The following is a 27,130-nucleotide window of genomic DNA, read 5'->3' as shown; positions in this document are numbered from 1 at the left end:
GGAGCCAACGACTCAAGGCCTAATAAAGTCCCACCAGATGGAAGGGTGTTGGTGTAAGCCTACAACAGACTGTAAGACGACTGATTATCTCATCTGCAGATTTGAAATGATCCAAAGGTTATCACTGAAAATGCTATTAGACACTGAAGATTGGTTGAATTTCCTAGACTGGCCATTACATTTTACTGTTGTTAATGTTCCCTATTGTACACGCAAGTTGATTGTGTTATATTGTCCACCTGGGCCTTACACAGAGTTTCTCTCTGATTTCTCAGACTTTTTATCTGATTTAGTGCTCAGCTCAGATAAAATAATTATTGTGGGTGATTTTAACATCCATGTAGATGCTAAAAATGACAGCTTCAACATGGCATTTAATCTGTTATTAGACTCAATTGGCTTCTCTCAAAATGTAAAAGAACCCACCCACCACTTTAATCACACTCTAGATCTTATTTTAACATATGGCATAGAAACTGAACATTTAACAGTGTTTCCTGAAAACCCTCTCCTGTCTGATCATTTCCTGATAACATTTACATTTACAATAATTGATTACACAGCAGTGGAGAGTAGACTTTATCACAGTAGATGTCTTTCTGGAAGCACTGTAACTAAGTTTAAGAATATAATCCACCCACTGTTATCATCTTCAATGGCCTGTACCAACATAGAGCAGAGCAGCTATCTGAACGCTATGCCGACAGAGGTCGATTATCTAGTTAATAATTTTACGTACGACTCTGGATACTGTATCTCCGGCGAAAACCAAGGTCTCAAATCAGAAGTACCTGACTCCGTGGTATAATTCTCAAACACGTAGCCTAAAGCAGATGACTCGTAAGCTGGAGAGGAAATGGCGTGTCACAAATTTAGAGGATCATCATTTAGCCTGGAGAAATAGTTTGCTGATTTATAAGAAAGCCCTCTGCAAAGCCAGAACATCTTACTATTCGTCACTGATTGAAGGAAATAAGAACAACCCCAGGTTTCTCTTCAGCACAGTAGCCAGGCTGACAAAAAGTCAGAGCTCTACTGAGCCAACAATCCCTTTAACGCTAACTAGTAATGACTTCATGAACTTCTTCACAAATAAAATTCTTATCATTAGAGAAAAAATTACCAATAATCATCCCACAGATGTAATATTATCTACAGCTACTCTTAGTACCACTGATTTTCATTTAGACTCTTTTTCTCCAATTGATCTTTCTGAGTTAACTTCAAATAATTACTTCCTCCAAACCATCAACGTGTCTTTTAGACCCCATTCCTACAAAACTGCTCAAAGAAGTCCTGCCATTAATTAATGCTTCAATTTTAAATATGATCAACCTATCTCTAATAATCGGCTATGTACCACAGGCCTTCAAGGTGGCTGTAGTTAAACCTTTACTCAAAAAGCCATCTCTAGACCCAGCTGTCTTAGCTAATTATAGGCCAATCTCCAACCTTCCTTTCACATCAAAAATCCTTTTACAGAGTAGTTGTCAAACCGCTAACAGATCATCTGCAGAGGAATGGCTTATTTGAAGAGTTTCAGTCAGGTTTCAGAGCTCATCACAGCACAGAAACAGCTTTAGTTAAGGTTACAAATGATCTTCTTATGGCCTCTGACAGTGGACTCATCTCTGTGCTTGTCCTGCTAGACCTCAGTGCAGCGTTCGATACTGTTGACCATAATATCCTATTAGAGCGATTAGAACATGCTGTAGGTATTAAAGGTACTGTACTGCAGTGGTTTGTATCATATCTATCTAATAGACTCCAATTTGTACATGTAAATGGAGAGTCCTCTTCACACACTAAGGTCAATTATGGTGTTCCACAGGGTTCAGTGCTAGGACCAATTCTATTTACATTATATATGCTTCCCCTAGGCAGCATCATTAGAAGACATAGCATAAATTTTCACTGCTATGCTGATGACACCCAGCTCTATCTGTCCATGAAGCCAGATAGCACACACCAATTAGTTAAACTGCAGGAATGTCTTAAAGACATAAAGACCTGGATGGCCGCTAACTTTCTGCTTCTTAATTCAGATAAAACTGAGGTTATTGTACTCGGCCCTGAAAATCTTAGAAATATGGTATCTAACCAGATTCTTACTCTTGGATTACTTGGATGGTATTACCTTGGCCTCCAGTAACGCTGTGAGGAACCTTGGAGTCATTTTTGACCAGGACATGTCCTTCAACGCACATATTAAACAAATATGTAAGACTGCTTTCTTCCATTTGCGCAACATCTCTAAAATTAGAAATATCCTGTCTCAGAGTGATGCTGAAAAACTAGTTCATGCATTTATTACTTCTAGGCTGGACTACTGTAATTCATTATTATCAGGATGTCCTAAAAACTCGCTGAAAAGCCTTCAGTTAATCCAAAATGCTGCAGCTAGAGTACTGACAGGGACTAGAAAGAGAGAGCATATTTCTCCTGCTTCGGCTTCCCTTCATTGGCTTCCTGCTGAAGATTGTATTGAAAGTAGTCAAAACGGATGACTCTTCACTTAGCTTGATGGCCCAATAGCCGGAACGTGCGTTGAGGATGCTGAAAAATTTTGCACCTGTAAGCTTGTGTGTCACATCCTCAAGAGTGGGGAGTGGATAGTGTGGTCTCATTATGGCTTTGTTTAGAGGTCTTGGTAAGAAGAAAGAAGAAAACAAAAATATTCAAGAACTGGAAAAAAACATCAAATCCTTAGAAAAAGCCTATGTATCACACCAAGATCAAGAAATATTAAACAATTTACACAAAACAAAACTAGAATTAAATGAAATTATTAATAAAAAGACTAAATTCTTAGTACAAAGACTTCGCCTGCAAAATTATGAACACGGTAACAAATCCGGACAATTTCTTGCTAACCAGTTAAAAATCAATAAAGAAAAAACAACTATATGTGCTGTTAAAGATTTATCTGGGAATACAATATATGATCTTAAAAAAATAAACAAAATTTTTAGGGATTTCTATGAAACTTTATATACACCACAAATAAACCCATCTAAAAACGAAATTGATCAGTTTCTGGACAACATAACTCTCCCAAAATTATTAGACACCCAAGCAATGGCACTGGATTCGCCACTGATGCCAGGTGAACTCCAGGAAGCCCTGATAAGTATGCCCAATAATAAGGCTCCAGGTCCAGACGGCTTTCCTGCAGAATTCTACAAAGAATTCTGGACGATTCTAGCACCAGTTTTTTACAGAATGTTGCAGGAAATCAAAGAAAATGGCAGACTACCACCAAATATGAACTCTGCAAATATCAGTCTCTTACTAAAACCAGGCAAAGACCCTGTATATCCCTCAAGCTATCGTCCAATATCCCTTATTAATGTAGACCTTAAAATAATCTGCAAAGCTCTCTCGAAGAGATTAGAGAAAATAACCCCCCTCTTAATTCATCCTGACCAAACTGGTTTCATAAAAGGTAGGCACTCATCAACAAATACACGTAGATTACTTAATTTAACAGACTACTCATGCAATAAAAACATTGAAACCATAATATTGTCTCTTGATGCAGAAAAAGCATTTGACAGAGTTAACTGGAAATTTCTATTTGCAACTTTACACAAATTTGGTTTTGGAACCTCTTTCATAAACTGGTTAAAAATATTATATAATTCCCCAACAGCTTGTGTCAGAACAAATGATCAAACATCCTCCAGCTTCTGTCTCCTGAGGGGCACCAGGCAGGGATGCCCACTCTCCCCTTCACTGTTTGCAATTTTTATTGAGCCACTAGCAGCAGCAATTAGACAGAATTCAGTAATTAAGGGCATAAAATGCAAGAATGTAGAACATAAAATCAGCCTTTATGCAGATGATGTGTTACTTTTTCTCCAAAACTCACAAACCAATATCTCTGGGGTGATTGAATTGATAAATTCTTTTTCAAGAGTCTCAGATTATTCAATCAACTGGTCAAAATCTACAGTTCTTCCGATTAATTGCTCCTTCCATAATTCTTCTCCTACACCACTGCAATCTGGAAATATAAAATATGTAGGTATTAATGTCTCTCCTAAACTTGCAGAATTAACTAAATTAAACCACATCCCACTTTTAAAGACAGTAGAAAGCGATCTGGCTAGATGGAAATCTTTACCCATATCACTCATGGGAAGGGTTGCCGCTATAAAAATGATGGTCTTGCCAAAAATAAACTATTTGTTTTCAATGATCCCAAATAAGCCATCACAAGATTGGTTCAGATCTCTAGACTCATGTATTTCTAAATTCCTTTGGAAAGACAAACCCCCACGTATCAGCTTAAAAACATCACAAAGGACCAAGGATAAAGGAGGATTAGATCTGCCTAACTTTAATCACTATTTTTTAGCCAACAGGCTTCAGTTCATCTCTAGATGGTTTAAACACAGCTTCTTAGATGAGCCCTGGCTAGATGTAGAACAGGCACTATGTAATAATCTAGAAATTTCAGACCTACTATTTATCAGCTCAAACATCAAAAGACATGAATGCTTTAAAAGCATCAACATCAGCTCTTCTCTGACAGCATGGTGGGAGTTTCTAAAAATGACAGAGTCTTCATTAATCCCATGCAAACGTACACCTATCTGGAATAACCTTGACATATTACAAAACAATAATATGATTAATTTTCCAGAATGGAGTTGTAAAGGAATTAAATACTTAGAGCATATATTAGAGGGAACAGAATTTATTCCATTTGACAGACTAGTTACACAATATGGGATCAACAAGAAAAGATTTTTAGAATATCAACAAATTAAATCCATAGTAAAAAAGAGATTTAACCTCAGTCAAGCTGAATTACAAACACCACCAAGTGCGGTACACTTTCTTACTCTTAAATCCCCCAAATTATTATCTAAAATATACAGAACACTTTCTAAAATAGATGAATCAATATCCCTTCCTATTGCAAAGTGGGAAGCAGATTTATCAGTAAGCTTAGACCAAAACTTCTGGTCTCAGGTATGCTTAAAAACCTTTAAATTGATTAAAAATCCCAGTCTGCAATTAATACAATACAAAATACTACATAGAGTGCACTATACAGGTCATCGGATGTTCAAGATGGGCTTTACGTCTTCCAGCAACTGCTCACACTGTCAAGGCAATACACCAGACAATTACATCCACGCCCTTTGGTTCTGTCCACCAGTGCAGAAGTTTTGGCGTGAGATATGCGAAGACTTATCAAAGTGTCGGAAATGTAACATTCCAGCCTCCCCTTTAGTGTGCTTGCTGAGCAACTTGGATGAGGTCACTGCAGAAATAAACACAGCCCACATTGTTTTTACAGCCCTATGCATTGCCAAGAAAACGGTCCTCCTTAACTGGAAAAATAAAAATAATCTTAATTCTAATCAATATAAAAACCATCTAATAGATCACATTAGTCTTGATACAGCCTCTGCCACCACATTTGAGCAATCCCTTTGGGCTCCTTTGATCGGCTTCATCACCTAGTGGGGGTGGGGGGTCATGGTTTGGTCCTGCCTTCGCTATTGTGGTTGATGTGGAGGTTGGGATGGGCTTAGGGCACCAGGAGAACCCCTAGAGACGTTATCCCTGGAGGGCTCAACCCGGGGGTTGTGGTCATAACCTGGTGAGTGGCTCTGGTCGCTCTTAGAGGGTGTTCTCCTCGTGGCTGCGTGCAGCGGGGCTGGGGGATGGTCTGTACTGGCGGACGTAGGTTACTGGCCTGGTAGCCTGGCTGCCCCTGAGTGGATCCGGGGCAGGCGGGGGGGCTTGGGGTTCGGGGGTGCTTCGTCTCCGTGATGGGGCTCTGGCTGGGCCTTGGGGGCTTCGGTCCTCGTCGGTGTGTCGCCGAGGTTGTGGGCGGGTGGGTGCACGGGGGCTCAGCCCTGGCGCAGGGGGCCTCTGGTGCATCGACCTAACTGGGGGACTCTTCAACTGGCAGGGAGGTTGTTCCATCCTTGCAGAAGTCCACTCTGCAGGTGGGGGAGAGACACAGGAGAGATGGAGAATAAACCTAACCTGGGTGTCTGTTGTCTTGTGTAGTCTGGAGATGATTGAATGTTGGGGTGGGTATAGTTTCCTCTGCGGTGGGGTGGGGTGGGCTTCCCCAGGTCCTGTGGGGCTTAGCGGTGCTGCTGCCATAGGCCCCGATCTGGATGGGCCTGGGCTCCCTTGCCTTGGTGGGTACTAGAGGACGGGGGTGCCTACTGGGGTCAGCGGGGGAGCTGGCCCTAAGGAGGGGCATCTTGCCCCTCCCTTCTTTTCCTCCCCATCCCCAGCTGCCTCCCTCTTCCCACTCCACCACACCCACCCACACAGGTAGGGCCTTGGGGTGCGGGTGTGTCACCAGGGTGCAGGGGAGGCATTCCCCCCCTCTGTCCCCTTCTGGCCACCTGTGCCTCAATTTTATTTCACAACTTAGACATCCACATTATTCACACTCTCATAACACACACACACACATATATATATATAGGGCCTTGAGGGTGACCACGTTAACGGCGTCCAGAGGACGGTCTGTGTATTCAACCCTACCTCTGGCGCCGGTGCCCACCTCTCAATTTTAAATCCATGTAGACATTGAGGGTTCTCGGGAGGGCCGTGCTAACACCTGCTGCTCTCTGGCAGCAGCACCATGCCCTCCCTGGTTTTAAATGCACTTTAGAACAACACGCAGCAACACTACACATGAGCGGGAGGAGGGAGGTATGGGGTCTTCACACACCCCGTTCTCTACTAGCCATCGGGGCGGGGGCTGGGAGGAGGTGTTGGCTGTCCGATTGGCCTCCCTGCTGCTGCGGAGCCTGGGGCGGTCTGCTTGCCTCCACCCGGGGGAAAGGGTTACATCTCTTGGGTCTGGGTGCCGTTTCCCCCTCTGGGGGCGAGGGTACCTGGACCCAGGGCATAGAGTATGTTTGGGGAGTATGATTGTGTGTACATGTCTATGTATGTCTATCCCTACGTTGGGTGAGTGCTGAGTGTTTGTATATGTGTGCATGAGGGTGGGAAAGCATGTTTATGTCTGTGTGTGCCTGTTTGTCTGTGTCTATATGTCAGGTCGGGTCTTAGACTCCACCTCCCTGGGAACTCCCAGGCCCTCCAAGTGTGGAGGCCTATCTCCCCTCACCACACTCCCTGCTGGTAACTGATGCCCTCAGGGGTTGGTGCATTGGTGGTTCTTGGTGTCCGGGGCTGGGCGCTCAGGTATGCACCGGCTCACTCCCGGTGGCTACTTGGCGGGGCCTGGTGCCTGTCACTCAGTCAGGCCTCTTCCGGGGCAAAAGGGGCCCTCGGGCCTCCGGCCTCGGGGCCTGCAACTCGGTTCACTCTGGCACAGCTGGCTGCCGGCAGAGCCGGCGGGCACGCCGGTGCAGCCCCCTCTGGCTTCTGCTCCGTGGCTACTGGGTGACCCCCTCGTCTGGGGATCTCCTCAGCCCTTCCCAGGAAGGTGGCACGGATGCCCCTCTGGTGGTACTCCCTGGGCTCTCGCACTCTGGGGCCTCTGGATGTCTGGAGCCTGGATCTCCTCCATGCCTGCTTCATGCCCTGGGGGACGGGACTATGGGCCTCCACACCCTCTAGCAGACCGTTACATGGGGAAACCTTTTGTATACAAGCGCGTTGATCCACACAGGTGTGCACACGGGTGTTCACTGTTCGTAGACATAAACTACACCTTTCTTAGCTGCTACTTCAAAGCACATTGTGCGCTGTGTGTCCTGCGTGCTGCACAACAACTTTCAATATTTAGTATTTACTGCTGTTCACACTCAGCTAGATTAACGTGATGGTGTTGTGTTTAGTATGTTGCTTTGTTTTTGTTTGGGTTTTTTTGCTTGTCTTCTCTTCTTTTTCTCTCAACAGGTGATCCAGGAGATTTTTTTTTTTCTTTCTCTTTGTCTTTGTAAGTGCCCTTTCTCACTGTCCCTTTTCCCTTCTGTTTTTCTTTTCCTTCCTCTCTTTCTTTCTCCCTTTCCTATCCCCCCGTCATGTCTGTCCCATCTGTAACAACTGAAAATAAAATAAATAATAACAACAAAGTTTGATCAAATGGACCAATACGGCAATGCCATGATGATCCATTTGGCAAAATAAATCCATTTGGTATCCTTGTTGGTCTTCAGACAACAATTCTGACGGCTTAAGAACCAAATGGGACAGACAAAAAAAAAAAAAAAGAGGTCGAGTTTGGGTCTTTTCGGGTTCTCGCAGATTACAAGAGCGTTGACCCATTTGGTGGTCTCTGTGACCTTTTGGATAATTTGGTCTCTTTCCATACTGTCCAGCTCTGATTTGACCCGATCTCTGAGGGCAAAAGGCACTCTTCTTGGTGGGCACACAACTGGTGCAACAGTCGGGTCCACGGTGAAACTACACTCACCTTGGAATTCCCCGATGCCTTTGAAAACGTCGGAATATTCGCTCATAATGTCTGGTGCTTTGGTGGGTTGCCCTGCTTCCATGCTCTCTGTTACTGCGTACACAACCTTAATGAGTCCGAGGGCTTTGTATGCTCTGAAGCCTAATATTGGTGGGCCGTTGCAGTCCACAACATGAAATGTCTGTTCTGATTTTCGGTCTTTGTATCTGCTAATTAACTCACAGTGTCCGTTGACTTTGAGTGGGTGGCCCCCATAGCCAAACAGTTTGTCCTTGTCCTCCCTGAGTGAAGTTTGTAGCATTTGGAACATGTTGGCTGGTATGATGTTCGCTTGTGCTCCGGTGTCCAACTTGAAGGTGAGGTTTATTTTATTTGGTCCCAGTAGTATGTCTGCAAACGGACTGTCTCCATTATCCTCTGCAGCTATGGTGTCTATGAACAGCTCTGGCTCTGAATCATTAGCCTCTTGTACAGTGTGCACCTCTCTGTGTCCTGTTTTTCTTTCCACGTTGCTCTTGGATCTGCATACTTTTGCAAAGTGGTTGAATTTTTTGCATTTCAGACACTGCTTTCCTTTGGCTGGGCAATCAGTTCGTTTGTCATGATTTCTCCCACATGCCATGCAGGCTTTGTTTTGGTGTCTGGAACTTTCACTTGCTTTGCTGGTTTGTGGTAAGTTTTGTGGTCTTGCGCCTTTGCGACGTACGGCATGTACTTCATGGTTGTCGTTAGTCATAGCTTTTAGCTGTGACTGTGCTAGCTCATAGGGACGGGCTATGTCTATAGCAGGGGTGCTCAATACGTCGATCGCAAAGGTAGTATTGGTAGATCGCATGGCATTAAAAAAATAGATGCCAGCCTATGATCCATCCCGTCACTTGATTGATACAGGGAAGCCAGTCAGATGACAGATTTTTTCTGACGCTTAGGTCGCTGCGCATGCGCAAACAGCGGCGCGAAGTGTAGTAAAACTGACAAGCTAGTCAGCGAGTTAACTCCAATTTTTAGCTCTCGGTTTTTTCTCTTAAACCTAAGAAAGGGTTAAAAATGAGTGAGGGAGCTGGACCAAGTAAGAAGACAAAAACGTATCACTTTCATACGGAATGGGAGGAGGACTTTTTTTTCACGATGTCATTTTCGAAGTGCGTTTGCCTCATCTGCCAGGCTACCATCGCAATGCCAAAGAAGGGAAATGTGGAGCGGCATTTTCGAACTGTTCACGGAAAATACGACACTACATTCCCGCCGAAAAGCGAACTAAGAAAGAAAAAGGTGAAGGAACTAAAATCCCAGTTGTCCGGACAGCAGTCATTTTTCACACAACAAACTTCAAAAGCGAAAGCCGCCACCGAAGCATCGTTCCGGGTGAGTCACATCATCGTTAAAAACAAGAAGTCTTTTCAAGATGGAGACATGGTAAAAGAGGCATTCGTTGAAGCAGCTGACTCATTGTTCCGAGACTTTAAAAATAAGGCAGAAATAACATCTTCGATCAAAGCTCTCCAGCTGTCAAGAAGTACAGTTACACGGCGCTGTGAAGCCATGGCGGAGGATTTAACCCAGCAACTTTGGAAGGACATCGGAGATTGCCAGTGTTTCTCACTGCAGTTGGACGAATCTACGGACGTGAGTGACACAGCCCAGGTGTGCATTTTCATTCGTATGGTGTTTACTGATATCACTGCAAAAGAAGAGCTATTAACAGTCCTGCCCATGAAAGAACAGACGCGAGGAGAGGACATATTTCAGTCGTTCAAAAACTTTATCGAGAAAACCCAGCTCCCAGTGTACAAATTGGTGTCTATTACCACAGATGGAGCACCCGCAATGGTTGGCCGCTTGAATGGATTTATTGCCAAGTGCAGGCAGGACGATGCTTTCCCGGACTTCCTAAATTACCATTGCATAATCCACCAACAAGCGTTATGCGCTAAAATGCTCAACATGAAGGAGATCATGAATGTTGCAACGAAGATCGCCTGTTCTATTCGCGCCAGATCTCTTCAAAGACGGTTATTTCGTGCACATCTGGAGAAGGCTGACTGCGACCACTCTGAGTTGTTGCTACACACTGACGTGAGGTGGCTTAGTCGAGGGAAATTCCTGCAAAGATTTCGAGAGCTCTGTCCGGAGATTAAGGAGTTTTTCCGTGTAGCTGGACAAGCAGAATACATGCAACTTAATGACGGTCAGTGGCTGTTAGACTTGGCATTTTTAACCGATCTGACAAACATGTTGAATGACCTTAATCTAGAGCTGCAAGGAAAAGACAAAACAGTGATCAACATGATCAGCTCAGTTAATGCTTTCAAACGAAAGATGCAACATCTCTCTTTAAAGCTGCAGCGCCATGATTTGATAAACTTTCAAAACCTGGCGTCAGAGCTGGAGATGCAAGGGATGGCCTGTTTGCAACTTGACAGTGCACGCTACACAGAGCAGATTGACAATTGTCTGTCAGAGTTTGACAAACGCTTTCAAGACTTTTCTTTGTTCGAGCCAGTCGCTACCTTCATGTGCTATCCTTTTCGGGAAGATGCTGAGGTCGATTCACTCGCATCAAAAATTGCAAAACTATTTCACCTGAACTCTTCTGGAGTGGAAGATGAGATTTTGACACTACAAGCCGACATTGAGCTGAAGTCCAGAGATCATGGACAGTTCTGGAACTTACTCACAGAAGTAAAGTACCCCAACATGAGGAAATGTGCTGCCTCTTTGACTGCATTATTCGGCTCCACTTATTTATGTGAGTCATCATTTTCCCACATGAAGATCATTAAGTCCAAGTACCGTTCCACCATGACTGATGAACATTTGGAAGTGTGTTTGAGGCTGGCCGTCAGCAGCTACTGTCCGGACTATGCATCCCTGGCTGATTCAATTCAGTGCAAGTCATCAGAGTAAACTCAGGTAATGACAAAAAATTTACATAGTTAATTGTGTTGTGAAATATTGGATATTGCGGTTATGCATGTATATACATTGTAGATATAAAGAATCCTCAATATATTTATAAATAAGTATATGTTTTGGATTTTTGTAGTGGGTAGATCATTTTGACTTGGTCATTTTATAAGTAGCTCACATGCGGAAAAAGTGTGAGCACCCCTGGTCTATAGCTTTCTCTAATGTAAGAGTCCGCCCTTGGCTAAGTAGCTTCTCTCTGACGTGAGGAGAGTTGGTTCCAAAAACTATTCTGTCTCTGACCATTTCTTCACTCTTATCATAATCACAGTCTTTAACAAGGAGTTTTAGCTCTGTGACGAAGTGCTCAAAGGACTCACTGCTGTCTTGTGTTTTTTCGTGGAATCTGTATCTGGCGAATATAGAGTTAGCTTTCGGCGTGAGGTACGTTGTGAAGCCGTCGTAATACGTTTGTAGCATCTTAGCTTCGTCTTCTGTTAGGTTCCACGTATTACTTATATCTCGTCCTTTGTCTCCGATCCACAAAAGTAGGAAGCTGCACTTTTGTTCCTCTGACTTGTCTTTGAGTGGTTCAGAAAACATTAGCTCCACATGCTGTTTGAAGCGGCGCCAGGCGTCGGGTAGGTTGCATGAGTCCCAGTCCATTCTCGGGGCTGGTACACCGTAGGCTTCCATTTTCTTCCTTCTTTCTGTTTTCCTTTTTTTTTTTTTTTCTCTCGAGTGGGTCCGCTGAGGAGTTACTCACTCTGACACCATGTTGCGTCTTCACTACTTATGAAGAATTCGCCTCGGAGTCGTCATCCAGATTCTTTTATTCCGTATATATAGAGAGCAACGCATCCACGCAACTGTCAACTGCTAAGCTAGCACCTGAACACACACCCCGGCGTACATCTGTACTTCCGGTGATTTCAAAATAAATGTTCGAACATTACAATCGGCAGTTAACGTTTAAGGCGTCAGTACTAAGGAAACCGACACTGACCCATACCGATCTCATAGGGGTAATCTTTATTTATTTTAATATTAATTATTTGGAGTGATGGGTTTCAAAAAAGAAAATTACATCATGGTGTCATTTGTTTACAAATTGTAGAATTTGGCATTAGATTTTTAGCACCTTTGTTATCTTTATTTCCTTGCACCAATAAATTGATGTTGAGACACTACAATGTGACAATTTACCCTTTTCCGTTTTAGGGAAAGTTCTAAATAACATTGCCAACAACTTGGTTTAAATTTGTTTACAGATGCCACTCCTGCTACTCGTGTGGTCGTTCCTGTAAACCTAAATGCCGCTGAATTCAGGCAGGCACTACGGGACAATACTGCAGACATACCTTTGCAGTTCGATCTGTGCAAAGTGAATGGACAGCGGCTCATTCTTCCTCTTGAAGAGAAGACGCCCAAATAAATTAGAGCAAGAAACCTACTGGGTCGCTCCAATCTTTATATCCATCCAAAGGTATTCAAATGTTCCACTCGGGTGGCTGATATGGCATAATTGTCAATATTACTGTAACTCAGTGGCTCTCCAGTCACCCTAATATTGTATAAGCCATCTTTAACATGTCACTGCTCAGAATAATAAATGCTGTGATTCCCCAAAGGATTTGAGACATTCATCTGATCACTATGCCAGATGGCTATGCTTAAATAATGTCCCGTCAGTTGATTCACTGTTAATAACAGAAATGCAGTAGAGCAAGCTTGAACTGTGGTCTAACAGTTTTTTGTGTTTATGGGCTGATGTGTATCTCTTTCATAAAACAATTGTGTATTGTCAAAGATTTAATTTTTTTCATTTTGTTATTGTAATCCCGGTTTCCTGGGTTTTGGTGTTTTTGGTTTTTTCATTGTCTTTTGTTAATGTCCTTAACCTTTCCTTCTATTTTTTTTTTCCCCCTCAGTTATCCTAAGTTCTACCTACCCAAAGACTGATATTCTGTGGTTATGCTTTCATTCATTTTAGGTGTGGCTGTTTTGGTTCTTGTCATTTGTTGTTCCATTTCATTTATATTTTAATACTCTGGCTTCTGTAATCTAAAACACCAATGAGGACTCAACCCCATTAGAGCACTTCGCTCTCGCTCTGCAGGCTTACTTGTTGTTCCTAGAGTATTTAAAAGTAGAATGGGAGGCAGAGCCTTCAGTTTTCAGGCCCCTCTTCTGTGGAACCAGCTTCCAGTTTGGATTCGGGAGACAGACACTATCTCTACTTTCAAGATTAGGCTTAAAACTTTCCTTTTTGCTAAAGCATATAGTTAGGGCTGGACCAGGTGACCCTGAATCCTCCCTTAGTTATGCTGCAATAGACGTAGGCTGCCGGGGACTCCCATGATGCATTGAGTTTTTCCCTTCCAGTCACCTTTCTCACTCACTATGTGTTAATAGACCTCTCTGCATCGAATCATATCTGTTATTAATCTCTGTCTCTCTTCCACAGCATGTCTTTATCCTGTTTTTCTTCTTTCACCCCAACCGGTCGCAGCAGATGGCCGCCCCTCCCTGAGCCTGGTTCTGCCGGAGGTTTCTTCCTGTTAAAAGGGAGTTTTTCCTTCCCACTGTCGCCAAAGTGCTTGCTCAAAGGGGGTCATATGATTGTTGGGTTTTTCTCTGTATTTATTATTGTGCTATCTACTGTACAATATAAAGCGCCTTGAGGCGACTTTTGTTGTGATTTGGCGCTATATAAATAAAATTGAATTGAAATTGAATTGAATTGAACTGGTGGAGAAGTTGTGCAGTCTGAAATGGCAATGTAAGTGTTTGACAACTGCCTTTGGACTGTAGCACTATAAATGCATTACACCCTCTCATCATCAGTATTTACCATACTGCAGTGTGCTGCATGACACCGAGACACCTGACCATGGCAGGCACAATGTACAGGAGCCAGAGGTTATCAGGTAAATGGCACTCTGTTTATGAGTTGGAATTTTAATCTTAAACTATTGCACAAATTTTTTTTATTTTTTGGAAAAACTACTGTTGTACAAACTAATTCTATCATTATTTTAACTTGGCTCATTTTGTGTAGTCTAGATCAGTAAATATCTGCATTGGGGTCCTCTTCCTGCTATGAAATATTACTGCTATTCCTTTACAGTGGTCTGAGCTGTATGGTTTTCATGCATTCTAGTAGGCATGGTCTCCAGGAACCAGAGGTTAACAGGCAAGTGGTAGTTGTTGAATAACATGCCAAAACTTAAGTGTAAACTGTAACTTAAAGCACACCATAGGTAAATAGACACTCAATAAGTACAATATAACGGGGTGAGACCAGCAAAAATTAAAATTTTAAAGGTTGCATGTATTGAACTGATAACATTTATGTACTCTATAGACCAATGGTTTTAATTGCTTCATTCAGTTTGTTTTTGCTTTTTCACATTTTTCAGATTTGTTGATGTCGCGATATTGGTATTTTTAATTGCTGAAAATGCATCGATAACACTTTAGTCAGCCTGACCATTCAGACACTTGGAACTACAAATCACCCAAACTATTCCCAGTAAACAGTTCTGCATTTACCAATTTCAGTGTAATTCCATAAATGGGCACTGTAGTGGCAGTTCCTTATGTTTCACAAAACATCTAACAAAAAAAAAAATATACAGAAGACACTGCTGCCCTGTGATAATCATTTGTACGCAGGCAAAACTGCACTGTCCAAACTTGAAAGTTGCATTGTATAGTTTATTGATCCACTTTGACAACCAATAACAAGATCCATTTTTGTTGCTTCATGCTGCTTGTCTCTCGAATTAAAATAAAAAAAAAAACAAAAAAAAAAAAAAAAAACCACCAAGAACCACGCAGCCATTTTAAGTGGCTGTATCTGTACAGTAAAAGAATCTGATTTCACATTATCAGATCAGTCATTCCATTTCAATATGTATACATGATATTGTTATGTTCCCCTGAGGGGTCTAGGCGGCGAGGGGGAAGTAACAAAAAGTGTCCGGGTCAGAAAAAGGAGTCAAAGCGGTTAAATTAAATAATTTTATTAAGGTAGCTCAACTAAAAGAGACGGACAAGCCGCTATCACCATTTAAGGAAAACACAAAACTCAAGCGTTGGTCAATAAAGTAAAAAGTCAAAAAGAGAGAGCAGCTCACTAACTGCAAATACACCAAACACAGCTTGCTAGCTGCAACCACACTAATGGCACACTGGCCCAGAGCTCACCTTTCCCTGGGCTTAAATACTTTTAATTACTGACGAGAGTCAGCTGCACAAAAGAAAAAAGGTGGCAGCTAAGGCAGGAGAGATGGTCGGACACGCCCACACAGACAACATCAGGAGGCGGCCCTGCTAGGGCCATAACACCCCCTCCCATAAATCCAAACCCGTGGTTTGTCACATGATTATGATAACCAAAACAACTAGTCAAGGCCGTAACCGTTGCATCACCAAATTACAGGCTTTCCTCCTACCAAACCCCATAGCAACGGTTAGGCATCGCTTGCGGAAGCTGCCAACCCCATCTCAATGGGTTCAAAATACTGACTGAGGGTGGCTGCAGACCCTCAAAACAATGTCTCATGTGATAGCCAGGGCTTTTTTGAGCCATCACATGTGGAGAACACAGCAGGCAGTCAGAAGACCTTACTGCAACAGTTTTCAGACGATTGCTCAGGTCACGGGTACAGGCATGTTTGTTAGTCAGGGGTGCAGGTCTGAGTGGTGGTGTTATACATGATCTGTCCACCTGCAGGTCATTTTGACGAACTGGGACATTGTCAACCAGCAGCAGCTCAGAGCTAGTTGACCTCTTACACTGACTACAGGGCGCTACTGAGCAATTGTGCTCCAAGTTTAGCCTTTTAGTAGGCCTGGCAACCTTGTCGGTTTGAGAACCACGACTGACCTTTCTCAAAGCAGGGCCTTTTTGCTTTGAGTGGGCTTTCTGTTTGAGTATCAACTTCAAACAGTTAACAATAAGGTGTCCAGGTTTGTGGCAGAAGAAACAAAGCTTTGTTTTGGGTCTCGAAACCACAACTTTTTCAGCCTTGTTAGCTGGCCCACTCTTACCTCTCCAAGATGTACTATGGCACAGAGGGGTATCACATTCTACAGCATTTATTTTATGACTTAGGGTAAACTCATCTGCCAGTGTGGCAGCCTGCTGTAATGTGGAAACCCTTTGCTCACTTAAATAACAAGCAATAGACTCAGGAACAGAGTTTTTAAAGTCCTCCACCAGCATAAGCTCACGTATGGACCCCACATTGTTAACCTGGCTTGCAGAACACCACCTATCAAAGAGCTTTGCCTTCTCCCTAACAAAGTCAAGGTAGGACTGACCCTGTGCCAACTCCAAACCCCGAAAATGCTGCCTATAGGCTTCAGGTACAAGTTCATAGGCCTGGAGGACAGCACTTTTAATCTTTTCATAAGCTAGGCAGTCATCTCTAGACAGACTGGAACAAGCTTCCTGAGCCTTACCTGTCAATTTACACAGCAACATCACCCCCCCACACGTCTTGAAGCCACTGCAGTGAAGTTGCTATGTGTTCGAATACACTGAAAAAGCTTTGAACACTGGATTCACAGAAGACTGGAACCAGGTGGATGTTATTGCTCACAAACGAGCCTCTAGACACCTGTGCACTAATAGCTGTGTCATCCATTTTGGGGGCGGAGAAGGCTCAGCAAACACACCCTAATTAGGACACCACCACACCCCTCTGCCAACTCGATCAGACTACCCAACAATTAACCAATTAATAGAAAACTATAAAACTTACTTTAACTGACCAACTTACCTCTTGCAGAATACACATTAACAAATACAACTTACCCAGTTCCTAAGCACACCAAACTATACCTACCTATCTTCTGGAGTATGCTGAGCTCGAGGCAACTTGAAAGGCAAAGCTTCAGCAACCGGAGCCCTGAATTGCCTACCCCCAACAGGGAACTTATCCCCGCCCAGGATTACTCCGAAAATAAAAAAGGCAAAACAACAAAAGAGTGCCCGATGGAAGAACTTAAGCTCAGCTGGACACTCACCTAACTTAACTGGGAAGTTGTGGTTCTCAAAAGGTGACAAAGCAAGATAATCAAAAACCAAATCCAACTTGAAACTCCCTTATCAAAGATCCCGGACGAGCCCCCACTTGTTACGTTCCCCTGAGGGGTCTTGGCGGCGAGGGGGAAGTAACAAAAAGTGTCCGGGTCAGAAAAAGGAGTCAAGGAGGCAAAGCGGTTAAATTAAATAATTTTAAGGTAGCTCAACTAAAAGAGACGGCCAAGCCGCTATCACCATTTAAGGAAAACAAACAAAACTCAAGCGTTGGTCAATAAAGTAAAAAGTAAGTCAAAAAGAGAGAGCAGCTCGCTAGCTGCAACCACAAACACACAGCTCGCTAGCTGCAACCACAAACACACAGCTCGCTAGCTGCAACCACAAACACACAGCTCGCTAGCTGCAACCACACTAATGGCACACTGGCCCAGAGCTCACCTTTCCCTGGGCTTAAATACTTTTAATTACTGACGAGAGTCAGCTGCACAAAAGAAAAAAAGGTGGCAGCTAAGGCAGGAGAGATGGTCGGACACGCCCACACAGACAACTTCAGGAGGCGGCCCTGCTAGGGCCGTAACAATATTAAAAAATCAAATGCATTTGTGTTCTGTTTAGGGAAGAGTTTTACATCGACTCTGCAGAGTCAGAAGTATCAGACCTGGATGAGGCTCTCCTGGCTTCCCCTGAACAAAATGATTCATATGTACAGTGGCTTGCAAAAGTATTCGGCCCCCTTGAACTTTTCCACATTTTCTCACATTACAGCCACAAACATGAATCAATTTTATTGGAATTCCACGTGAAAGACCAATACAAAGTGGGGTACACGTGAGAAGTGGAATGAAAATCATACATGATTCCAAACATTTTTTACAAATAAATAACTGCAAAGTGGGGTGTGCGTAATTATTCAGCCCCCTGAGTCAATACTTTGTAGAACCACCTTTTGCTGCAATTACAGCTGCCAGTCTTTTAGGGTATGTCTCTACCAGCTTTGCACATCTAGAGACTGAAATTCTTGCCCATTCTTCTTTGCAAAACAGCTCCAGCTCAGTCAGATTAGATGGACAGCGTTTGTGAACAGCAGTTTTCAGATCTGAACCAAAATCGCTGAAATGAACAGTCGCTTTCAAGCCTAAATTTTTAAGCCTCAGTTCATCCAAAAACAGGATTACAGTGGTACATGTTTATAGATCAAACACTCTAAAAATGAATGTTTTTCATTTTCACTAATGTGTGTGCACAAAGGACACAGCCACAAGTGCTTCTACAGTGTTTGTTTTTACTTTTAGCTAAAGGGTGATTTAAATAAATGTCACACATGAACTTGTAATCTCTGAAAAATAAGGGGAAAAGGTGAGATTTGAAGTGACGAACTTCAAGATACCTTCAATGCACTAAGTCGGAAGAAGAAAATTAACTCCCCTTTAGCTGCTTAAAGCAAAGAGCTTGAAGCAGAGGAAGAGAGTTGTCTTTTTAGAATGTGTGCCAGGTCTATTGAGTTCAAATATGTTCACAATTGTCTACTGACAGTGAAGATGTAAAATGACATAAGGGAATGCCACATATTTCTCTTCTTGTGGTTTCCAAAAAAGAATTTTAAAAGAGGCTATACACATGACATTTTTTCTACTTAATTTACTCATGTGTGCCATCCAGAGGGAAATGCCTCATAATCAGAATCACGTTTATTGGCAAAGTATATGCGCAAACACATACAAGGAATTAGGTTCCGATTGAGGGCGTCTCTCAAGCACAAAAATGTAATACACAATCCATCTGTGTGTATGGACATACATAAATACACATGCACATATGCACACTGGTGTATAAACTAACAATATAATACACAATCTAATTCTTTTATACAGAAATTACAGGATTGCAGAAGTTAACTTTTTCTTTTTTTTTCTCTTTTTTTTAACACTGAACATTGTTTTCTTGTCTTACTTTGTGATAATTATATTTTCTAACAGCCTCACCTCACCACACCCTTGTCTTTCGGGTGAACCAGTTTGTGTCTGAGTGTGTTGCTGGGTCTGAAGTACACTGGGATGTCGTGCTTGGAGAAAACTCTCCTGAGTTTCTCTGATACACAGGCTACATAGGGGATGACAATGTTGTTGCGTCTGTCTTTCTTATCCTCCCTCGCTGGTGTCTGATCTTCTTTTCTGTGCCTCTTTGCTGACTTTATGAACGCCCAGTTAGGATAACCACATGTTTTCAGTGCTTCCTTTACATGTGTGTGTTCCTTCTTTTTCCCTTCAGGCTTAGAGGGAACAAGTTCTGCCCGGTGGTGTAGGGTCCTAATTACTCCAAGTTTGTGTTCCAGAGGGTGATGGGAGTCAAAGAGGAGGTACTGGTCCGTGTGTGTGGGCTTCCGGTAAACTTCAATGTTGAGGTTGCCATTCTCTTCAATGTGCACAGCGCAGTCCAGTACGATTTTTCCACAAAAATGCAATATGATTAGTGTGTATACAGGTTACACAGCAAGTTTGGATCCATAAAATTCAGAATTTCGTGTCCCTTTCTCACGTTTAGTGTGCGTAACAGCCTTTAGCCTTGAGTGGCTAGCTGTAAACAGTTAGCCACTCTGGGCTAACTGTAAACACAAGATGCAGGATTTACACTTAGGTTACCATGGGAATATGGGAACAAAAACGGAATTATTTAATTGACCCTGTGCACGAGAAAATGCTAACTTCCTGGTTTGAGACCGGATGTGGGGTTGTACATTTCCGGTAGCTTTATTTTCCCGTCAATCGCTACTGCGGAGATGGACTTCAAAATGATGTCTAACAAACAGAAACGGAAAGATCGGTTTCAATTACAAAGAGCAGAAGGTGGGACCATTGCTGTGTCCCGCTGTGTACTGCTGGGGGGAGATTTAACAAGATGTTAAGTTTCCACTCCTTTCCCAAAGATTCTGAATTGCGAGCACAATGGCTGCTAAAAATCAGAAGGGACGGCTTCACAGTTACAACCAGGTCTAGAGTGTGTAGTCGGCATTTTGAGACAGGAGAGATCTTCGTGTCTTCCTCTGGTAAGCGTTGTCTTCAGCCGAAAGCTGTTCCCTCCTTATTCCACTGGAATAATTTTTCAAAAAAGACGGAGCGACCCGGAGTTTGGGAGCGCCGACCTCGACCTGTTGATACCGTGGCTATGGTAACCGTAGATTACAACACAGAGGATGAAAATGATGTGTCTGATATGCCCATTACTGGTTGTACTGAGTCTGCTCCAGCCTCCATTCCCCTGATTGAAGACCACGACTATGCAGCAAGTCCTTTGATTGTGGTAGATCGCATTAAATATGAAACTATGTCACGGGAGATTGAGGAGCTTAGACGGCAGCTTGAGTCGTATCATTTGACGCAGGGATTTGGACTGCAGCGATGTGCCACATCACCTGAGGACATTCGGTACTATACAAGGTAAGAAATCCTGAAGTTTTCAACTAGTGACCCATGACCTTAATAATATTACCACACAAATGTGCATTTTAACACAAGGCTGGAGTTGGTTTTCGTTTCTATCCTCATCATTTTAAAAATATTAATGTAACTTACCTCTGATATGTATTAAATTAACCAATAGAAAGTTGTAATGTCATCTGAAATTTAGCAATAGCTGCAGATAAAAAACTATATTAACATCCACCATTTAAATGCAGATTTCCGTCATATGAGCATTTGATGGCCTTTTGGAATCTAATCCAAGAGGCAACAAGCAGGATGGTGAGGGTCACCAGTGGTCAGAAGAGCCTTTCCACCAGCACATCCACCGAGAGCCCTGTAAACAGACCAACTGTAAGTTCTACACAATTACTACCTGCTTGATCTGTGTGTGCTGCACATTTTTGTGACTGCAGCAATTTTTTTTCTCTTCCAGAAATTGTTGCCAATTGATGAGCTCTTCTTGTTCCTGAATTATCTGGCAACCGGCTGTACACAAAGGGAGCTTTGTCACAAGTTTAACATCCACAGAGCTACAGTGAGTAGAATACTTGTGTCATGGCCCAACTTTTTGTACACTTTGCTTGGATCTGTCTCCATCTGGATGGCACCTGGCAGAGTGAGAGCAAACTGCCCCGCGGATTTTAGTGGGACTTATAAAAATACCCAGGTCATTCTGGACTGTACTGAAATGAGATGCCAAACTCCCTCCTCCCTTCTGCTCCAGAGCGAGGTATTTTCAACTTACAAGTTGCACTCCACTTTCAAAGCGCTTATTGGCATGTCCCACCATGGAGCATTGACATTTGTCTCAGCACTTTTTTAAGGCTCCATCAGTGACAAGGAGATTTTCCGTCACTCTGGCATCACCTCCCTCCTGACACCTGAGATGGATATAATGGTGGACAAAGGGTTTCTGGTAGATGAGCTAGTGCCTGGGAAAGTCCATCGCCCAGCCTTTTTGTCCAAGCAAGCTCAAATGTCAGAGTTGGATGTACTTAGAACCCAGTCCATTGCACGTCTGAGGGTCCACGTGGAGAGGCTCATCAGGAGGGTTAAAGAAAACAAACTTTTTGACACTGTCATCCCTCTCTCCATTTCTGGGAGTATAAACCAAATTTTTACTGTTGCATGTCTCCTCACAAATTATCAATACGGACCACTGGTCAAAAAATGGGTGGTTGATTAAAAGTTTGAAATGTGTGTAGTGTAGTGTGTTTAGTGGGAGAAGTAGCCAGTTTTGGGAGAATACTTTACAATTGTATTTAGTTACTGAATACTTAATTCTTGCCTTTAAATGTATTTTGTAGCACATTCCATTACTTTGTCTAGTCAGAATACTGTATTCTGAATACTTTGAATATCTTTAGAATGTTGTTATTATTTTAAATTCATGTATTTAGTTACTCTCCAAGAATTTGAGTAGCAAATTTTGTTACTTAAGTAAAATTGATCAACAGCTAACACACTCCCTTTCCTGGATAAAGTTAAATAATAAATCACTTGATGTTTTACTGTTACTCTGCAAATAAAACTGCCTTACTTTAACTGCATTGTCTATTGCACTGTTCTGTGTGCTTCTTATTGACTGCAATAGATTTTCTAAAGATACTAAATACTGTTTCTCTGGAATTCTGAAATTCTGAAAATAAAAAACACATAGATTTCAAATTATCAACTTTATTTAACATACTTTGAGTTTTACAACAGTAAGGATATCAAATTCTTTTCTACCAAAAAAAATACTAACACAAAACTCGACTATGTGAACTCTTCACCAAACCTACTTTTATTAACAGCTTTCTATTTTGATCAAAACAAAACAACAAGCAAATAATACAATGGCCCTTGCCCACCATGTAAGTTTATGACATTAAAGTCAGGAATGACAAGCTGTCCATTTATGACACTGCAAGGTATTTGTCCATGTACACGTGAAAATAGAACATATCTATCTTAGGCTTAATTGTCTCCATCAAACCCTCATCCCTCTGTATTCTTTGTATGAAGACATCTTCTTGACTGGAGACTACAAAATCGCACCAACTCATACCTGTAGTTAGCAGCTGGCCCTGAACTTGCCAATAATAGGCATGTGTTGGTTTAAGCTGCAATGTCCCTCTGCTGACCTTGAGGTAAGGTGCATCTACATAACTTTTAATGTTTGGACATTTCATTTCTACTAGGCCAAACGGAGGTTGCTCCAAGGGGTCGAAAATGATACCATCGGGTGATGCACCAATCCACGGTGCATCTGGGTGCACCACAAATCCACATTTGTAGTGGTTCACTCGTTTTATCTGACAGTATTCCCAGATCGCATCTGCCTCTAACTCTAAACCCCTCTTCATAGGGCCTGTCTGGTGAGTACCTTTTAAGATGCGTTCAGCCAGCAGCTCTTCAGAGGGTTTGCTCACATGACAGATCTCTCTAAAACGAGACGCAGTCACTCGTGGTCTCCGTACATTATACCAATCGGCACACTCACTCTGCTCTCGCATAGCACATTCTATGCTCTGGGACATTTCCAGCGTCACCTCCAGACTTTTCATGTGCAGCTGTTGCTTCCTGGAACAGACAAACATGCACTCTGATGGTTTCAGTCTGTAGTCCTGCAGTGGCAATGATGGTGGAGGTGGAGCATTATGAAGAGTCTGCGCTTTCTCTTTGGATGGTTGCTGATAAGAAAGTGGACTTCCTTGTTGCACCTTGCCAAAACGTGACCCCACAAGTGGGATATCGTCACTTATTCCCATGGTACAAATCATAGGCCGGTCAGCATCAGAGAAAGTTTGGTACACTTCAGATACCCGCAGAACCGAGAGGTCAGGAAGGTCCCCGTAAAGGCCTTTGTACAGTTTGCTCCTGGATGTTACAGAAAACACACACACACAAACATTTTAAATTTAAGGGAAATCTACTACAATTACAGGTACAATAATAGCTATGTATATATATATACACACACACACACACACACACACATTTTACAAATGAACATTATGACTAATGATTAGTGGTGTGAAATTCGAAAAGCACCTCCTGAATGATATGTAACAAAAAAGCATAATAATTTTAAACAGATTTTCAGTTTTCAGATTAGAATTCAGATAGAATATCATGATGTCATAGTGCCACTGGGGGACAAGAAGTCAATTTTCTTATTCATTACAGTTGCCATGGCAGATCAAAACTTTAAATTTATAAATGCTGAAACAAGTCATTTTTATTAGTTGCTAGGCCCTAAAACTCACTATATTACCACTAGAATCTGCTTTTTAACAATAATTACTTGCCCCCCATTCTGTATTAAATATTATTGCCCTAATGAATGTTGTGATGATATCTGAAACCTCATCAGTAGCAAGCACTTACCGCACTCCCTCTGTGATCTTTCTTGTTTTGGGTTTGGCTGAGAGCACAGCCATCTTCTCAACAGGGCCAGGCTTTATCCCCTATTACAATATGGAAAAAATTAATTATAAAATATAAAGTTACATTAAAAATATTGCAATGATTGCACTCACCATAACTCTGGGCTTATGCCACTGTTGTTCACCTTCAGTGCAGCTCAATATCGGGGGAACGACTTGGACTTTCAACTGCGAATAGTGTGCAGATTGAAACAGAAGAGCAACACAATGGTTGCACAGAGCTTTTCCAGCCTTGCACGTGCAGGAGAAGTGCAGCAGTTGCACAGGCAGCGAATCTTTTAGGACCACCTACAAAGTACAATATTTCAGTGTATTTAATGTCATCAATTAATATCCTTAGAAAGTATTATCCATGTTTGCCCGATGCATTTATTTCTGAACACCTCCCTGATATGACAGCCTGACATGATCTTATGATGTATTATGCACTATATACACTAAACACAATTTCACACTGTCTCTTTTTCATGATCATACGCTGAGTTTGTGAGATTTCTCTGTTTTCCTCATAGACCTGAAGCACTCTGCCCTGACCACCACCTCTCCTGAGCCCTGATCTTTGTCAGACACTGTAGAAAAACAACAATATCAGTAAAGTTAGTAATAGAATAACGTGTTAGTTGGTAAGTATAAGCATAGAAACTGTAATAGAAACATATACAGACCCTTGAAGCAGACATTCTCATAAAAAAAAAATCAAATAATAAGTTTTGATGTTTGATGAGTGTAGATCGATTGGTTGTTTAAATCACTCAATGCAAGCAGAACTGCATTACAAAATGAGAAGACACATCGTCCACACTCGGAAGCACATCTCTGTATAGTGACAGTTCTTGTGATTTAAACAGGCAAATGTTCAGCATGCAAACTACAGGTGAACAATAGTGAAAGCCAGATGTTTCCCCCATTATGTCGAAATTAGCAAGCACAGTTAAATACACACATACACAGCATGTCAACAAACCGTAAAAAAGCCCTATATAAAAATAAATAAATGAATGATTGCTGTTAAGGGTCTCTACATATCAGTATTTCCGAAGGATATGTTGTGACTTACCTTCAAAATTATACAGATACTGACAAATATAAAATTTGAATCCCTTTTCTCTTTTGTTCTGAGGCGCGGGGGAAAAAATATCGACAAGTCGATGAACATCATTTACAGTTATATTGGGTAAATGAGCAAGACATCTAGAGAAATGTAAATCGCCGCTTAATTCATTCATTTGGTTAACTTGTTTTGGACCGTAAACAAGGCGCGAATAGGACACCGGAAATAAAGCTCCCCACAGGAGTTTCCGCACCGGAAGTAGCATATGCTAACGTGCACATAGTCAATAATAAGCATTAGTGTCACTTATTTCTAAATAGTGTCATGCCTTATAAATGTATTTTGATTTAGGGGGGTAAACAGGATACTACTTTTAAAAGTGGCAGAAACTATGTTGTCATGTAGCGTCATTTCTGTCAGTTACCACAACTGTTGAGTCAAGTCACAAAGTTTCCTGTTCCACTGTTTGCCCTCGCAGACTAACCTCACCTCATTCCACACAGATAACCAGCTCAGAGAGGAGCTTTTGCTGCTTGACTACAATATTTTATAAAGGACGCAGAAAGATTTCTTTTCTCATCATGAACACATCAAACATCACTAACGTGACAACAGAAGACAAGGTTTATGCTGGGATCTTTAGCTTAATTATGGTGATAGGTCTGCCTCTCAATGCGATCTCACTGTGGATTCTTCTTCGCTGTCACACCTCAAATCACCCAATGTCGTCTTCATGGTCAACCTGGTCATCTCAGCCTGCTGCTCATCCTCACTTTGCACATGAAGGTCCTCTGTCACGCCACAAGCACTGTGTGTGTGGTCAAATGAATGACAGCAGTCTCACGGTAGTGATGGGATTTCCGGCTCTTTTTAGAGAACCGGCTCTTTCGGCTCCAAACCGGCTCTTCAGGTTGTTTTGTTGCTTTAATTAATTTATTATTATCAATAATATAAAATTATGAACAAAAGGAATTACTAATGTAAAAAAAAAAGTGGTTTTATTTATATATGTTTATATATAAATATATGCGGTGGACCCTAGAGACAAAACACTTACAAACTCCAAAACACATTTCTAGCGTTAACTAAACTTCCAAAACAGAGCTATCTAGATCACTTAAATTACACAATTGAAAGCATATGTGTATTGTTTGTGTATTTATACACAAGCGCTCATATATATTCAAATAATTAAACAAAAATGTTCATTTACCTGTTACTACCACACACCAAATCCGGTCGCTGGTACTTGCTGGCTTGTGTAGCCACTAGGTAACAAAAGCTCAACACTGCGCCGAGCATCCTGGAGCACTTCTGTTGTGTTTTGTATGTGTTTTGGAGTTTGTACCTGCTTCTGAGTTTTTACGTGTTTTGGAGTTTTTACATGTTTTGGAGTTTTTACGTGTTTTAGAGTTTGTACATGCCTTGTCTCTAGGGGCCACCATAAATATACTTTTATTTATTCACTCCACATAAAATGTAATCAATAAATCATATTACAAAAACCAAGTATTCACATTTCAACTTTTAACTATTTAAATTTTCTGCTTTTTCCTTTTAAACAAATTTAAAGTGAAAAACACAAAACACTGCAAACCACAACAGATTAAATATAAATTAAAATATGAAAACAAAAAGAAGATGCACATTCTCTGTCATATGGGTCTGCATGAATAAACTTTCTGAATCCTTTATCATCTGCAACTGAAAATAGTTGTGGATGATTACTATACCTTTCTAATGTCACGTTGTTGTCCCTGGCTCTCTTTCTCTCTCCCTCCCGTTCTGTTCCTGTGCTACTGCGAGTGTAACTACCGCCCCTCCCCCCTCTGCCCAGCACAAAGCACAAGGCTCGCG

The 27,130-nt window shown here is 42.0% G+C and overlaps 2 protein-coding genes across 3 annotated transcripts; one reads left to right on the top strand and one right to left on the bottom strand.

Annotated features, from left to right (window-relative positions):
* Nucleotides 1-19,669: 19,669 nt before the first annotated feature.
* Nucleotides 19,670-22,255, top strand: LOC109194622 (uncharacterized). 2 transcript variants are annotated; one of them, XM_019345181.2, is made up of 4 exons: nucleotides 19,670-19,689; nucleotides 20,712-20,767; nucleotides 21,007-21,142; nucleotides 21,225-22,255. In XM_019345181.2, exons 1-4 carry the CDS (start codon nucleotides 19,672-19,674, stop codon nucleotides 21,612-21,614), a joined length of 600 nt encoding a protein of 199 aa, XP_019200726.1. In that variant the 5' UTR covers nucleotides 19,670-19,671; the 3' UTR covers nucleotides 21,615-22,255. The 2 variants fall into 2 exon arrangements, with proteins under 2 accessions (XP_019200726.1, XP_019200725.1); XM_019345180.2 differs by lacking the exon at nucleotides 19,670-19,689 and having other exon boundaries at nucleotides 19,707-20,767.
* Nucleotides 22,256-22,520: 265 nt separating this feature from the next.
* On the bottom strand, nucleotides 22,521-26,156 carry LOC102081755 (uncharacterized). Its single transcript, XM_025898419.1, has 5 exons — nucleotides 25,280-26,156; nucleotides 24,700-24,791; nucleotides 24,316-24,510; nucleotides 24,164-24,243; nucleotides 22,521-23,653 (listed from the first exon to the last, which is right to left on the bottom strand). The coding sequence occupies exons 1-5, from the start codon at nucleotides 25,536-25,538 to the stop codon at nucleotides 22,690-22,692; spliced, it is 1,590 nt and encodes a 529-aa protein (XP_025754204.1). The 5' UTR covers nucleotides 25,539-26,156; the 3' UTR covers nucleotides 22,521-22,689.
* Nucleotides 26,157-27,130: the final 974 nt, after the last annotated feature.

This window comes from Oreochromis niloticus, linkage group LG14 (genome assembly GCF_001858045.2).
Source record: "Oreochromis niloticus isolate F11D_XX linkage group LG14, O_niloticus_UMD_NMBU, whole genome shotgun sequence".
NCBI lineage: Eukaryota > Metazoa > Chordata > Actinopteri > Cichliformes > Cichlidae > Oreochromis > Oreochromis niloticus.
Note: the sequence above shows the minus strand (reverse complement) of the source record. Positions and strands in the feature narration are given on the sequence as shown.

Excerpts from the sequence above, each read along its gene's own strand:
- LOC109194622 (XM_019345180.2), top strand. The coding sequence starts at position 20,229 with ATGTTAAGTTTCCACTCCTTTCCCAAAGATTCTGAATTGCGAGCACAA. Across the intron at positions 20,768-21,006 it reads GACATTCGGTACTATACAAG|ATTTCCGTCATATGAGCATT; the intron begins GTAAGAAATCCT and ends ATTTAAATGCAG. Across the intron at positions 21,143-21,224 it reads GCCCTGTAAACAGACCAACT|AAATTGTTGCCAATTGATGA; the intron begins GTAAGTTCTACA and ends TTTCTCTTCCAG.
- LOC102081755 (XM_025898419.1), bottom strand. The coding sequence starts at position 25,538 with ATGCTACTTCCGGTGCGGAAACTCCTGTGGGGAGCTTTATTTCCGGTG. Across the intron at positions 24,792-25,279 it reads GTATCTGTATAATTTTGAAG|TGTCTGACAAAGATCAGGGC; the intron begins GTAAGTCACAAC and ends GTTTTTCTACAG. Across the intron at positions 23,654-24,163 it reads AAGATCACAGAGGGAGTGCG|GAGCAAACTGTACAAAGGCC; the intron begins GTAAGTGCTTGC and ends TGTAACATCCAG.